Here is a 17,190-nt window from a genome sequence, read left to right on the forward strand (position 1 = left end):
GCGCCCGGGAACCGACAGCACACCTGTGTTATTATCATAAATCCTGTAAGACGTCAACTTTTCTAGCAGTCGAGGAAAAAGTGTTGTGCCTCCAGAAAGGTTATGGCTGTCAGTAATGGTTTGGATTCCACAGAAAGATTCCTGTGCATTAGCATTTGGAGACGTGGGCACTGTAAGTAGGTGGGAGAGTGTGTGTTGGTAGGTGTGCGCGTGTGTGTGTGTGTGTGTGTAGGTAGGCGTGTGTGTGTGTGTGTGTGTAAGTACACTGTAATTGGACGTTAAACAGGTGCTGTGCGTGTTGACATTGGCGGGAGGCATGTGAAAAATGTGCCGGTGCTGCGCAATCACAAAGGCAGAGTGGCGAGCCGCTGCCCACTTCAGATGTTTAAACACGCTGTCAGATGATTAGAGAAGCCAGGATCAGACGGAGGCAGGCGTGCTAACAGCCTGAGAGGAATAAAACACACACACACACACACACACACACACACACGGATCCTCAGGGTATTGACAGAGTCATGTGCTGGCTGGTTATATAACACCACAGCTCTGGCTACTACTGCATGAAACCCAGCCATGGTCAACATCGCATGAGATGCTCCTCTGATTGGCTGGGAGCCGCACACAGCTTCTGGATGCAGGCCCTGGAGACGCCGAGGGGCACTGGCGGTGGTGCGCTGGAATTCACCGGACCCCAACCTGTCCGGCCTGAACCGGAATGTGTGCAGAAGGCTGCGTCTGTCTCATAACAGCCGATGACCGTCGTGGTCTGAAACAATGTCAGATCAAGCTCCCTTTACCTCACGTCGGAGGAAGATGAAGAAGATAAGTGAGCAGACAACGATCCATTTCCAAAAACGACATTGCAGCCCATTGTTTGGACGGAGGTTATTGGGTGTTTACAGCCTAGTCCTGGGATGAATGCATGTGACTGCAGATGATGCACAAACCCGCAATATAGTTAGTGGCCGTTTTTGGGGGAAATTACAGAGCTGGAAGGTTGGATAAAATTAGTACTAAGACCTAAGCAACAAAACAAGTCAATAAACAAACAACAGCAGCAGCAGGCATACTCAAACTTAAAAAAAGAAGAGGAAGAAAAACTGTATGAAGATTATTTAATAAGGCTCTTATTACAAATCAAATAGTCAACTCATGCACTTTAGTGTTATTTGTCATATATAGATAGATAGATAGATAGATAGATAGAGAGATAGATAGATAGATAGATAGATAGATAGATAGATAGATAGATAGATAGATAGATAGAGAGAGAGAGAGAGAGAGAGAGAGAGAGAGAGAGAGAGAGAGAGAGAGAGAGAGAGAGATAAAACCGAATTCGCATCACACTTAATTTACTTAATAACGTATTTATAGCAACGTAGGCGAGGGTTGATACGGCCTTTTTCATCCGACTGCTAATGACCAAGCGTGCCAGACATCCAAACACGAGCGAACAAACTTTGTGGGGGGGGCAAGAACGTCGAGGCGGGTGCTCGTAAAGATCCTCGTGAGACAGCATAGATACTGACACACACACACACACACACACACACACACCAGAACACACACACACACACACACACACACACACACACACACACACACACACACACACACACACACACACACACACCAGAACACACACACACACACACACACACACACACACACACACACACACACACACACACACGCACACACGCACACACACACACACACACACACACACACACACACACACACACACACACACACACACACACACGCACACACACACACACACACACACACACACCAGTAGGTGCGGAGGTTCCGGTTGTTACACACCCCCTCGCTGACACTCCGGTCACGTGGCGCAGATCCTCCGCGCTTTAAAAAGGGGGCGTGTCCCGCTGCGATTGCCGCCTCGGCTTCAAAGGGTAAATGCTGCCCTTGTGTCAGTACGCCGACTTCTGCCACCTTTTTGCACCTTCCTGCCATCGGCAACAAGAAAAGTGTGAAGGGGGCTGAGAGACCGCCAGAACCGACGCGACTTTGTTTGTAGACTAATGGCGCCCGGGGAATACCTTGTTGATTTGAAATGGTGTTTATTGATTCATGGTCCGGTTAAGCTTTAAGAAGCTTAAAGAAGTTTTTTTTTTGAGGCGGAGGGTGGAGGCGGGGGGTGGGGGGGTGGTTACCTACCTCAAAGCAGCGTTTTTTCCCCGCAGGTAGCCCGACTTGTAAAGGATGGGACTGGACTTTAGGGGGTGTGCTGTCCGCTCCTGGGTCTTACTGGCCGGTGTGATAATCTTCAGTGACATGCAAGTTCCAGTCGGGGCTTATCTCTACAACAACCGTTACGTAGGGTGAGTGAAAGAAAATCCTCATTCATGTCTTGTGCAGCCCGCCTGTGCAGTAGTATTGTTACCCCCCTCCCCCCCCAGGCACATAAACTGTATTCACTGCTTATAGCTGACAAATTTGTGTTTTTTTTTATGATAATTTCCTTTGTTTGGAAAACATAATAATAGCCAGTTGTTTACAGCGGTGACTGCACTTAAGGGAGATGTTTTGGTCCAAAGTTGTTGGGTCCTGCTTCAGAGGAATGTAATGGATCACTGATAATTGATCATCTCAATCATTTTTAGAGGGGCAATTAGGAATGTTCTTACAGGAAAACCGGAAAACCCTCGCCACCAAAAAACCTCAGAAAAATGTTGGAAAAGCGAACATCTGGAATGCCGGCTGTAGCTCATTCATGCTCTGTTCAACTGACCTCAGTTATTCATTTAGGATGCTTACTTTATGATCTCCCTATATTTATACACACATTATAGAAGGAAATCAATAACATCATTATGTCTTTATTGTTTGTCTCTCCTTTCCTTTAATCATAACAAAATGTGTAATTAAATGAAGACATAAACCTATTCAATGTATATAAATTGTACACCTCTATGCTGAGGAAAAATGAAAACGATTATGTCTCTGTGCCCTTTCTAAGGAATGGAATGGCCATGATGTTTGCATATATTATTAGGGCAAATCTGCAGGCCTACTCATAGATATTAAGGAAAATACTTCAACACACTAACCCTAACACACCAGTTGAATAATAGACGTGATGTAAGGCGTGTGACATTCCATCCACTATCGCCAATCCTACGAATATTACTTATACTACTAATGATACGATGTTCTCAGGGAGAGAAGGGAGGGACAGCAGTGGACCGAATGTTTTGCACTGTAAAGAAGTAGGAGTAGGACTTTATAGAGCTTTTTGTGGATGTGAATCATCCATTTTTCGTCTCATATCTTTGTTTCATTCATTAGAATGGTAGATATTGTTGTATATATGTAATGACTTGAATCAATACTTCAAACCAAAAAAAGAGAAGATTTATATCTGTAATACCCTTTTCTCAAAACAGCTGGAGCATGAACAGAAAGAGTGTAGGCCTATTGGCTCTCAATCATGTGAGAATTTAATATGCTGCTGATATGAAACACATTTTCCCATACATTCAGTATAAAAAAAAAAAAGGCAAATAATATAAAACTTATTTCTATAAAAGTATGCATGGAGGAGATTCAGATTTCCTAATTTGCGATTCCTGAGGCCGGACGCGCTGTGAAAGCGGTTCAGCCCATGCCAGACACCAGATCCATTTGCCCTGTGTACACACGTCTCAGTTTGATGGACCGGAGACATGGCATCGGAAATGATTGGAAGCACAGGGTGGCCATCCTATTAGCTCCCATTGTCCTGCAGGCTCCGAGCGAGCTCTGCTACTCAAAACAATGGGGGCCTGTTCATCGGGAGGGCTTTAAACGCCACAGCTGCTATACGCTCAAGTTGACGTTTTTCCTTTCGCCCTTTGGTTCAGAATTTTAACCGAAAGTTATTATAAAATGTGTCATAAGGGATAAGCGAAACCAACCAAAACGGTTTGTGCGTAGGACCTTTAAAACAAATAGAGGAAGCACGGTGGCAGCAGCCTTTTAAACAGGCTGCTTCTCATCCTAAGGAGCAGGGTGGCGGTAGGGGCGGGTTAGGGGGTGAGGGGACAGGGGTGGTTGGGCTACGCTAACTGTGCTAACAGCTGAAGGACAGCCTGGGCCAAGAGCAGAGCTATGCTCTAAGACTCTTTGAGGGCTTTGAACGCGGAGACAAAGTGGGGGACTGTGGAGATATTGTTTGCAGAGCGAGTCTGTCATCCCTTAGCACGGCTCAGGGCTAGGAGGACTCTGGATTACAACAGAGCTTGCTCTATTTGGCCCGGGAGCTGACCGCTGCTTAATTGTTACCATGGGGTCCGTGTGGAAATGGCCTGAGAGAGCATGATGGTGGTATACAGTCCTCAATGCAAGGTCCCTCTTTGACACATGAGTGAACATGTTGGGGGTTTTTAGGAAGCAAATTATTTTCTTGATTTAAAGTTTAAAATCTCGTTAAAGAGAGTTTAAAATCTCTTCGTAGAAGAGTACACGACCAACGTCCAAAGCACTAAATCTAACTTCAGTTTTAGTATCTGACTCTTCAGTGAGCATAGCGTAGAGTATGAAGTCTTATCACTATAGAGCATGTTACCGTAGGAACAGGGTTTGGGTAACATCTGTCGCCGCTGGCGCAGGGGGAGAAGCTTCCGGGGCCCTTTTGTTCCTGGAGGCTCCCGCTGCAGTGTGGCCCCGTGCCAACTGTGTTTATGGGGCCCCATCTTCCTGTGTCACATTGTAAAAAATAAGTGAAGGGATAACATAGATTTTTGAAGGGCAGGCCAAATAACGAGGCAAGAAATAAACAGACATGGAAAAACCAACAGATGCAGACAAGACAGACAGTAGACAAAGAAACACACCCATTAAAGTTGACTATTAAGACAAATTCTTTGTTTTAAATGTTATATAAAAGTAGTTAATATTGCAAGCACAGAAAAAATAAAAACAACACAACGACTGACGTAACCTTTTATTACAAACTGGAACTGGAGTTTAATGTGAAACATCTTCACGTTTAAGAAGGTCATTTCAATCAAAAAAATATCTTCCCCAAAAGATTAGCTTCAGCTTGCTAAAACTAAACATCTTTAACTTTCATCGAACATAACTGTAGATTTAAAGGATGAGTGGGGGCGGGCCTGGACACCTGTGTCCGACCAGGTGTTGCTCCTGAAGCAGAATCACACAGCACAGGAGTAGAAACCTGTATTTTTAAGAAGGGTGGTTGGAGAGGAGGTGTTTGCCCCTGTTATCTGGTCTGCTCGGCAGGACCAGACATACATTTATCTTAAACATCTGCCCTGACGTAAGTGTCAGCTTCCAGTCCGCTGAAGGGGCTGTCTGGATTACCTAGCCTTGTCCGTAAAGCGGGTGTTCTCCCTTATTCTCGACACATGTGCAGTAGTTGATGGCTTTGAATACCACTGCTACCCACCACTCTCTCTCCCTCTCTCTTCGTCCTTATAATATAATATAAGTCCTTGTAATCACAGGTACCGACGTGATTGTGTGTGAGGGCCAGTCTCTCATTTTTATTGAGTTCTACTCTGTGTTTCAGTGACCAGGTGTTCAGAGTGACGCCCAGAGATGAGACAGAGGTCCAGGTGCTGAAGAGGATGCTGGGAAATATAAAGGTTGGCGTTTCCTTACACACCATCTTCTGGATCTCAGCGATATGCAGTCATGGATGCACCTATACACTTATAGACATGTCATGCACAGAGACACACAGCAGCTCACTCAAGGTGCTTCAGGTAACATTTGAAAGTCATTAGACATTAGATATTAGAGAGAGGGCTGAAAATACCAGAGGAGAGCAACATTTTAAAAGTTGAAAACTGAAAAGTGTGGAATGGATTCCCTGAACCGTGTGCGTAAGGGATGCCCTGATTGGTCGGAAATGAGCCGGGAGTGGTGTAAAATACTGCAAATTACACTAAAATAATAGCTCTTAATACTAACCTACAGCACCTTTAAATAACCTCAACACAATCAAAAATAAAATAACCCAAATAATCAATACTTTTTTGCTTTTCCAGTTTGACATAATTTCTTTGCTGATTACTATTGCTCGTAACGTTGTTACATGTTACAATATTACAACAGGCATTCTCAACAATAGCTGTTGGTTGTTTCTGGGTTTTCTGTACACGGTTGAAACTGAGGGTGTAGACGCCAGCCCTCCGCCAACCAGTCTCTCTCTGCCCTTATGCACCTCAGCTTCATCTCCTGTCTGGCTGTCTGGCTCCAGGGCATCCCTCCTCATGTATCGCTGGGGATATGTTGAAGCTCATTGTCTGTGTGTGTGTGTGGAAGAGAGTGTGGAAGATTGAAAAAAGAGCAGGGAGAGAGAGAGAGAGAGAGCAAATGAGACTGCTTGAAATGAAGAAAGAGCGAGAGAGAGGAAAGGGAGAGAGAGAGAGGAAAGGGAGAGAGAGAGGAAAGGGAGAGGAGAGAGAGGAAAGGGAGAGGAAAGAGAGAGAGACTCTGTATCAGTATCTGTGTCTGGCCCCTCTAAGTATGGTGTTTTAGTCATTGTTTAGTAACTAATCATGGCAATATTATTCATCATGGGGTGAAATTGTTGAAACAGCCAAATTGTTTTACATGCGAGACGTGGGAAAATTTTTTGATTAGCCTAGGATACAGACTATTTCAACAACAAAAAATACCATGATGCATTCTGATGTAAAAACCCTATAGGGTCTGGTGTCTGTGTGTCACACACACACACACACACACACACACACACACACACACACACACACACACACACACACACACACCCAGAACAAGGGACATGAGTTGTAACTCAGTGTCTGAGGTGCTTTGTAGATAGGATCTGTCTGTAGAGTTTTTCTCTGAAAGTCCTCAACACAAAAATAAAAGGGTAATGCAGGGGCATTATCAACACTCTAGTATAAAGAAAAGGGTTTGGATTTTGTTTTTTTATTTCATATTATTATAATGCAGTTTACTTTATGGAACATAGATAGGGGTATTGAGGTAGATAGGGGTATTGAGACTCTGGTACGGTTTAAAAAGAGGAGAGCAGAACAAAGACTGATGACTTCAGCAGCGTGCAGTCGGACCCCCGCCCCCCCCAAGCCCCCGACCCCCCCCCCCCCCCAGAGGCCATGACGAAGTCTCTTGATTAGCCTTCCCACTCATTAGGGAATAATTACCCAGCAGCCCCAGGGAGTGCAGGTGACCTTCCTGTGCTGCGCTTTCAGTTTCTAGACACACAGCGGGGGGATTGTTCTGGACTCTGTTGTACGTAACGGGGGGAGTCATGTGATGTCATCCGTCCGATAAGTTAGTTCATTTAATGGACAATTGTTTTTGTTATTATCTCCAGCTGGGAAACATGATTTTGGTGAAGAGCGGGTTGGGGCTCTTTGATTGGTCGGCCGATCTAGGGAGTGTTTGAAAGATAGGGATGGCTCCGCAGCTGCAGTAAGGAGTGTTTGAGTGTACACTATATATATATATATATATATATATATATTTAACAATTATTTGCCGCTATTCACAGAGCCTGAGGTGAATAATTGTTTTAGTATATACTACACGTGAACACTCCAAAAATAAACAAGATTACACTTTTCTTTTTTTTTATTTGTTTTTATTAGCGTGACCGTCACGCTCGACATTTTGCGATGAAAAACAATATCCCATGTTTGAGATCTCAATCATGGGATATCGCCCAATATCCCGAGAGAGCGAACCAATTGAATTGCGCCATCTTAGGAGGTTCACGTGTTGCATATACTAAATATAAATATATATATACTCCTTATATATATATACACCCTTAGTATGACAAAGTTTTGCATTGAAGTCAAAAGGACAGACAAAGAATGACCCCTACAAATTTAAAATTCAACCTGGAAAACTGGTGAAACTGTAGTTTGAAAGTTAAATTAGCATTAACCAAAAATCTAAATTGTGATCGGTACAGTGGGCCACATCCAAAATCCTGAAGATCCAAAGGAATCCTCTGTTCAAATAAGCGTTTTGTGATGCCAGCGGCTCACCAGCACAACGGCAACTCATCTCCATTTATAGTGGTGCTGTATACACAGCAAGTCATCACGCAACAAAAACACACACGCTCACCAGCCTAGGAATGCATCTTTCAGTCCCATAAACGGAGCGATGACCTTCTGAGCCCAGGGGAGAGAGAGATACTTAGAGAGAGAGAACTTAAACTTGTTAATTTTCTATTATCAATGTATTTGTAATTATTGGATGACCTTTTCTTTGTTAAATGTTTATAAAATGCTTAGGCATTTCATTGTTCATTTCAATGAAGCAAATTGGAAGAGAGAGAGAGAGAGATAGAGAGAGAAAGAGAGAAAGATGGAGGGAGAGAGAGTGATAGCAAAAGAGCGAGAGACAGATAGAAAGAGAGGGAAAGAGCGTGAGAGAGAGAGAGAGATCTCTTTCTAAGGGAGTCAGTCAATTTATTTATTTGATTCAACTCCAGCACAATTGTGCCTGCTGGGGAACAATGTTGAAACATTTAATTGCTCATGTTGTACTTGGCTGTCTTAAAAAAGAAGCGGTCATTAAAATGCCACAGAGCACCGTTGACTATTTTAAAAGGCACCAAACCACCTCTGCAAAGGATCTGTTGTCCCGCCAACACTTGGGAAAGTTAAATACGTACAGTCTAAGTTCTGTAAACCATTACAGCCAATTGACATATTAACAAGCATGTGTGCCAGCCTGCATCTCTCTCCTGCGCCTAATTCTTTAAATGAGAGCCAGCTGAGGACGTTTGCATGTTCACTAGCAGAGCGGCCAAATGGAAACATCAACCTCCTGTAGTGACGACTTGAATATCAGTAACGCTCGTTCTCCCCCCCTGCCTCTCTCTCTCTCTCTCTCTCTCTCTCTCTCTCTCTCTCTCTCTCTCTCTCTCTCTCTCTCTCTCTCTCTCTCTCTCTCTGTCAGTGTTAGGGACACATGCCTGCACACACACACACACACACACCCACACATACACACACACACATTCCATTATATGATTCTACTAAAACTAAACTAGAATCCTGGAGTCCTTCGTTATAGCGGAACTTCATCGGGGAGACAGAACAGCCTTGTCCGGAAACCAGGAACATGAAAGGGCGGAGTCAGGCCTTGTGTCCTGTTATATGTTCTACTGAAGAGAAGCTCCACAGTGTGAGTGGAGGAAGCTTTCAGATGGGGATTCTCTGTATTTCTCCAGGGGCCGGTCTACACCGTGTGGGTTTGAAAACTTTAAAACCACCTCTTTTTTTTTTTTTTTTTTACAGTTTACTACTGCTATTTTTTGTTCACTGTTAATAGGCAATTACACACTTACAGACCCACGCCTCTGGCAACATGATTGGTGGAACGAACGCCCCGTTTTCCCAAATTGTACACTTTAGGTCATTATTAGGACTGACAGTCAAAGCAGTCAAATCCCGTCAACACAACTGTTTTCATGCTATACATTATGTACCTATGAATGGCCCGCGTCCGCATTGATTCAGGGTGTATTTGGATAACGGTCTGGGCTTTTCTTTACTTTGTTAGCTAAAGCTAATAGACTGTCAGCTGATGATAGACAGTCACCCTCCACTATCAGGTGATGGCTAGGTATAGCATTCCAAGCTAACAGGAAGAGGTCAGTGGTAGGGAGCAGAGGGGCAGAGGGTTGGCGCTGGTGGTAGGGTGCTGGCGCTGGTGGTGGGGCGCTGGTGGTGGGGCGCTGGTGGTGGTGTGCTGGTGGTGGGGTGCTGGTGGTGGGGTGCTGGTGGTGGGGTGCTGGTGGTGGGGTGCTGGTGGTGGGGCGCTGGTGGTAGGGTGCTGGTGCTGGTGGTGGGGCGCTGGTGGTGGGTTGCTGGTGCTGGTGGTGGGGTGCTGGTGGTGGGGCGCTGGTGGTAGGGTGCTGGTGCTGGTGGTGGGGTGCTGGTGGTGGGGCGCTGGTGGTAGGGTGCTGGTGCTGGTGGTGGGGTGCTGGTGGTGGGGCGCTGGTGGTGGTGGTGGGGTGCTGGCGGTGGTGCGCTGGTGCCCACTAGGGGGGAGGGGGGGGGGGGGGAGTTGTTGTGGCTCATTAACGCTGCAGGGTCATCTGCATTCCCCACATTCTGTCCACAGCGTGGATGCACCGCAAGCTGCAGGAATGTTAATCATCCACTTCTCAGAAGGGCTGCTCAGACACTCATCATCATTAGATGTGCCCTGCTGCATAGGGTGTGTGTATGTGTGTGTGTGTGTGTGTGGGTGGGTGTGGGTGTGGGTGTGTGTCCTTGCATGCACTTGAACATTTGCACAAAAAACAAATTAAGGAAAGTTTGTGTGCATCCTTGGGATGTACTTTATGTACATTGGTTTATTTACATCAACACATAGTAAGGTTTGTGTGTGTGTGTGTGTGTGTGTGTGTGTGTGTGTGTGTGTGTGTGTGTCTCAGGTGGACCTATGGCAGCCTAACAGCGCGTCACTGATCAGACACAACGCCACGGTGGACATGCACGTGAAACTCAACGACACCCAAGGGCTGCATGCACACCTGAAGCAGGAAGGAATCACCTACAAGTAAGACTCAAGTTCATCACACCAGAGAATAAATCAAGAGACACACACACACACACACACACACACACACACACACACAAACACACCACCCTTTATGGCGAAAGGCAGAAGAAAGCTTTTGGTTTACTAAAACGCACGCCTCCCCGTGCGCAAAGACGTCTGACGCCGCGTTAGGGCCTCCGAGACGCAAGAGAACCTTCCATCCTCTCTGCTGCCGTCCGTCTCCGTAATCAGTTGTGACACCGTGGAGGTCCTGTCAAAGGGGCCCCTCCTGATGGAGCAGGCATCCTCATTATCGTCCTCCCCGTCGTCTCGGACCGTCTCTCGGAGCGGAGGGAGACGGGGTGTCCGTCTGCGCCGTGGGGCGGACGGCCGACTAGAGGAGAAATACGGTTCATTGCTGCGTATGGGAAAAGCCGCAGGGGGGGGGGCGGCGAAACATTTGTCGGCGGTTGAAAAAAAATACAGACTACGGAAAAACAAATAAGTAATACTAGAACTAAGATGTATTTTCAGAAGCGCGTGGGGTTGTGTAAAGTCTCGGTAGAGGGCGAGTTGTGTTGCATTCTCAAAAGGCCGGGGTGGCTTCGATTGGATGTTTTTGATCCCAAAGACTTTATCGGACAGTAAATCCGTCATCAAAATACGTAGACCTCAGAAATCTTGAGGCAGCTGTGGTTCGACGCCAGTGTGATCACAAGACACAACCGCTTCATGAAAGCTATCCATTACGATTGAAGCTCTGTCTTCTGTCCGTTCTCTTCTGTCGTGTCATTTGATTGGTTGAAATTAGGGTCATTGCCTCCCCACCCTCTACATCTGACTATAATTTCAGCAAGCTCTGAACAGATATCCTGGCTATGCCACTGAGTGGAACAGCATTCATCTCACCACACCCAACACTGCAGTCACTCTCGCCATTTTGAGTCACAGTTTCTCTGGTTAATGTTGTAGTCTACTGTAGTAGTATAGTATAGCAGTAAAAGTAGGAGTAAGTATGTACTGTAAAGGTTGATGATTGATATGAGGATGGAGTGGAGGTCATTTGAGGATTTGATCGGTCAGGTTTAACTCTCTGTCCTCCCCCACCCCCCCCAGTGTGTTCATCTCTAACCTGCAGAAGGAGATAGAGAAGCAGACAGGATACCGCTCCGCACGGCGCCGGAGATCAGAATCCCACTACGACTATGAGGTGTACCACTCTCTGGAAGAGGTGTGTATGAACACTCTCTCTCTCTCTTTCTCTCTCGCCCTCTCTCTGTCTCTCTCTCTCTCTCTTTCTCTCTCTCTCTCTCTCTCTCTCTCTTTCTCTCTCTATCTCTATCTCTCAATTCAATTCAATTCAAAAAAGCTTTATTGGCATGAGAAATATTTAAGTTTTTTCTTCATCCTGCTCCTTTTCATTCATGGTGAAAATGTGTACACTATGTATATGTGCAACTATGTGAGAACCATGAATGAAATAAATCAAAAATGAAATGAAATGAATGAAATATACATTTACATTGCCAAAGCAGGTGAAGTATTAAACGTTCTCTCTCTCTCTCTCTCTCTCTCTCTCTCTCTCTCTCTCTCTCTCTCTCTCTCTCTCTCTCTCTCTCTCTCTCTCTCTCTCTCCTCCCACTCCGTCGTTCTTCCTCTCATGAAGGCACTGATTTCATGCTGCCTGACTCCTTGTCCAGACATGGACATGGACATGTAAAATAAATCAATCCCCATGGGAGAATTTGACCTTACCCTTAGAAGGATTATAATCATTATCTCGTCTTATGTACAATGTAAATGAGATAAGTGTGTGAAAAAAACTGAGATTCTTTGGGGAGACTCCTAAGAGACTGTTACTTCTTAGAAATATAATTCGATACTCTGTGCCGGAGGTACTAATACTCCTTATTATACAATAGAATTCCTCTGATGAGGTCAATACGACCTACAGGTTAGAAAACTTGTGAAAGGAATGGATAAGGAAGGCGAGGTTAGTGGATGAGAGGAACTGAGGGTTCTTTGATGGATAGCGGACGCGAGGTAAAAGGATGAGGGAAACTGAATGACAGGTTGGCCACCAATACACGGAAGTCGGTTGATGTTGAAGTTATGCATGGGAATTGTTTGATCACAGCCTGGGCTCGGGGCTAAAGGGAAGGAATCACAGAGCAAGACAATAAAAACAATGTTTGTTACTTTATTACTTTTATTACTTTATTATTTGTCTTACCTTTCACAACGTCACACGCCTAGGGAAGACCGTTCAGTCTAGGATGTTCATATTTTTCCCACGTTTATACCGGAAGAAAAACAATTAATATCATCGCCTTTTGGAAATACGATGAATGAAACATTGTTTGTGTGACCCGCAGATCCAGAGCTGGATGTTTGAGGTGAACAGAACCCATCCTGACATAGTGGACATGTTCTCCATCGGGACGTCCTACGAAGGGAGACCCCTCTACGTGCTGCAGGTGTGAGGAGGGGGTTACACACACACACACAAATTAAAACACATTACGATGTACGACAAACGACTTCAAATAGTGAACTAATCTGAGGTTATTGAACTGGTGCCACAGCTGTTCTAGATCAATGTCATTATGTAGAACCAAACCTAGTTTTTTTTACTGATCCAAAAAAACCTGAATAAATAACATAGTTCAATCTTATGTATTATATATATATATATATTATATATATATATATATATTCAATGAACTGATCAAAAGCTGATTTCTAGCAGAAAAATGTCTTTTGTAAATGTAAATGTATTTTGAAGTGAACGGTAAGAGTGACAGTGTGCTGGTGTCCGGTCAGGTGGGGACGAGGAGCCGTCCTCAGAAGAAGGCCATGTGGATCGACTGCGGGGTCCACGCCCGGGAGTGGATCGGCCCCGCCTTCTGCCAGTGGTTCGTGAAGGAGGTGGGGCTGAGCGCTGCTGACGACAAGTCTTTTCTGTCGTAATCCCGCAACCCTGGTGGCCCGGCCGTCGTCCGACAGACCACCTAACTAACAAACGTCTGTCTCTGCAGTAGGGATCGACCCATATGATTTTTTTTCATCATCAGCCTTAGCCGATGACCGATACGCCGATACCGATTTTCTTGAGCCGATGTTTGGAGCCCACACTGCTTTTGCTCCCTAAATTTACATCATAAAAATGACACAATGATTATAACAAATGTTACAAGTCTCAATTAAAAAAAAAAAAAACATTTATTGAACTATCTGTAAATCACGGCAGGAAAAAATGTATATTTATAAAAAAATAATAATCTGCGGAAAAAATCGGCCGATGCCGATACACGTAAAAAACGATAATATCGGTCGATCACTACCCTGCAGTGAGTGAACCTCAACACTTGCCTCGTTGTAACGACAGCCTACAGTGAATCAGTGAAGTTCAGCAGGCCCTCCACATCTGTTGTGCTCATCATGCCTGCTTATGCTGCTGGTTAATGGGACTCACTGCTCATTCCCATGATGAGCTTAAACACAGAGTGCTGGGCCAATAAGAAGAGAGCATTTTAGTCTAAACAAGTATGTCTGGGAGAGGTTTGTCCTGAAGACAAAACAAGCTGCATGATGAAAGGCAACGTACTAATTTAAATACAAACAGAAGAAAATACTTTGCCTTCTTTCTTCAGTGACTAGATGAGGTCATAGGCAGGATTAAATCTTGTCTTTTCATCCTGCGGTCAGTAGAAAACCATGAAGCATAGGCCCTCTGGACACAGACGAGACCAGTAAGAGCCATATTAGGGGGATCAGGGACATGGTGGTAAGATCTTCACCCAAGACAACCGAACAAGACTCTTGGCATAAAGAACCAGAGCGCACAGAACAGATAACCTTGCGTTAGACCGATTGCCTTAAGGACAAAACGATATATACATCATTCAACGTTATTAGCCCATGTTAACAGATAAAGGGTGAAGAGAAACAAATGATTATGGTGTGATAGAAGCTGTGAGTAATGGAGAAACAGTCATAGCAACATTATTGTAGTTTCCGGTGTTGACCACTAGAGGTCAGGGTATGGGTGTTTCTGTTTACGACAACCGAAAGGCCCAAGACAAGTCTGCTTACGGAGGCATAGTCACAGTATTAACTCAAATATTATCTTGCCATAAATAACCTACAGTAAATTAACATAGAACAGTGAACTCTCAGCACATTAATATATGTGTTTTTTGTAAACACACCTGTAAGAAGAAATATTCCTATTACGAGCCCTCAGAAATCTTGAGGCAGCCATTTCAAATTGCTGCCAGGGTAAATACATTTGATTGATTGATTGATTCAATTCAAAATGAAAAGCACGAAAAATCAATGAACAAAAACGATGTTCAAATAATTTCATGAATAAGAAAATAAGACATGACATTAACTCTTGTTCCCCCTATAGGCGATTAACTCCTACCAGCATGACTCTGTGATGAGGAGGCTCATGAACCAGCTCAACTTCTACATCATGCCTGTTCTCAACGTGGACGGATATCACTTCAGCTGGACCACGGTATGGTCCCTCTGTTGAACACACGGCACACTGGACACACACGTGCACACACACTTTGTGTAGCACGTTGACTATGGGTCTTTGACCTTTTTTGCAGGGGTATTTATACAAAAATGTGAATATTTATTTATTCAAAGGAACACGTATGTGTTGAATGAATATTCTGGTCATGGCTACGATAGGCCATAAAGAAACAGGAATGGGCTCAGCTTTCCAAGCTTTTGTTGACTCACGGCCCTTTACTCATGGCCTCACGTGTTGGCAGAGTGTCGCAGTAAGCTGCAGGCTGGGCTTGTTGTTTGTGTTCAAACCTCAAACCCAATTCCCAACATGATATCAGTTATTAGTTATATATCAGTAAACCTGCCTTTACATAGTAGAAGTACAAAACTAAACACAATGTTGTGCATACATTCTTTTATTCTATTGAAGTAAACAATAAAAACAAAACAGTTGAAATCAGCGGTAATTAATGGCACCCGTGTACCATACATGGTTGTCTTAATATTATATTATATAATGTTCTGTTTTTTCAGATGACCATAGGGTGCATCATTTCAAACGTTATCTATTGACAGTGTATTTTCTTTAAATACATTTTATTTCAACAAATAACTAGATATTGACTTCAAGTGACAGTATCAAAGTCCAGATGGACGATAAAGAAATCGGAAACAATCTTCAAATGTAGTCATTAACACATTGCAACAGTACATCGGCAAAGCACTGCACAAAATAAGAAATGTCTGCCCTTTCTGTCTCCTAGGATCGGTTCTGGAGGAAGACGCGGTCCAAAAACCACAAGTACCACTGCAGAGGAGTGGACGCCAACAGGAACTGGAAGGTGAAGTGGTGCGGTGAGTTCAGCCACATTCACTACTAAGCGCTCTCTCTCTCTCTCTCTCTCTCTCTCTCTCTCTCTCTCTCTCTCTCTCTCTCTCTCTCTCTCACAAATACCAAATACCAATAACAGCATAAAATGCGATCAAAAAAATGAGTCTGTCTCTTTCTCTGAAATAAACGGCTTTGGGAGTAGACGACATTTAGCTTGTCAATCACCATCGGGCTCATCCACCTGTGCTTGACTCCAGTTCCTCTCCTCTCTCTCACCACCACCCTGTTCCACCCCCCCCCCCCCCCCCCCCCCACCAGAGGAGGGCGCCTCTTCCCACCCGTGCGACGACACCTACTGCGGGCCCTTCCCGGAGTCGGAGCCCGAGGTGCGGGCCGTGGCCAAGTTCCTGCGCAAGAACAAGAAGCGCTTCAAGGCGTACATCTCCATCCACGCCTACGCCCAGATGCTCCTGTACCCGTACTCCTACAAGTACGCCATGATCCCCAACTTCAGCTGCGTGGTAAGAAAAGTCGGGACCTTCCCCCCGACAAACTCAGCATCTGTCACTTATAGTGTTTGTTTCCAAGATGGTTCCAGACAGGAACTGTTGGTGCCTGATCGCCCGGTTCTTCTGGTGTTAGAGCAGTACTGGAACAGGGCTGGGATAAGGGTGAAGAAAGGTTTTTCTATTCATACAGAATGAAGACATTCTGTATTTATAAAAAAACAAAAACGAATGGAACTACAGAAGTTGTCTGAGTTGTAACCGTTATCGCGCAGGAGTCTGCAGCCCAGAACGCCGTGACAGCGTTGTACTCGGCCTACGGCGTGAGATACAGATACGGCCCCGCCTCCACCACACTATGTAAGCACCCAAATATGGTCGTTACCTTTAACCAACAATAGCAGCGATTGCATTCGCTTTCGGCCGACTTTCATAAAACGTTTAAAACCGTTTTTTTCCTTTTTGTTTTGTTCTTCCAGACGTGAGCTCGGGCAGCTCCATGGACTGGGCGTACCGGATCGGGATCCAGTACGCCTTTGCCTTCGAGCTGCGGGACACGGGCTACTACGGCTTCCTGCTGCCCGAGGCCCTGATCAGCCCCACCTGCACCGAGACGCTGCGGGCCGTGAAGGCCATCGCCGCCGGCCTGCTGAAGAAGTGCCAAGTCAACAGGGACGTGTTCCCCTACATATGACCTCCCCGGGACCCGAACAGTAGGAGACTGAAGACGGCGCCTTGCTGCGCGCCGCACAACTCGACGTCTCGCGGTTCTTCTTAAAGGGCTGCTGT

General features: G+C 45.1%; 1 protein-coding gene across 1 annotated transcript; it reads left to right on the top strand.

The window, feature by feature from the left end:
• Window positions 1-2,232: 2,232 nt before the first annotated feature.
• Window positions 2,233-17,095, top strand: cpa6 (carboxypeptidase A6; the record flags this gene model as incomplete). Its single annotated transcript, XM_084475637.1, has 11 exons — window positions 2,233-2,351; window positions 5,543-5,618; window positions 10,430-10,554; window positions 11,653-11,767; window positions 12,912-13,013; window positions 13,360-13,464; window positions 14,951-15,061; window positions 15,828-15,918; window positions 16,214-16,416; window positions 16,677-16,761; window positions 16,881-17,095. The coding sequence occupies 11 exons, from the start codon at window positions 2,233-2,235 to the stop codon at window positions 17,093-17,095; spliced, it is 1,347 nt and encodes a 448-aa protein (XP_084331763.1).
• Window positions 17,096-17,190: the final 95 nt, after the last annotated feature.

This window comes from Micromesistius poutassou (genome assembly GCF_964030765.1).
Source record: "Micromesistius poutassou genome assembly, chromosome: 11".
NCBI classification, from domain to species: Eukaryota; Metazoa; Chordata; class Actinopteri; order Gadiformes; family Gadidae; genus Micromesistius; species Micromesistius poutassou.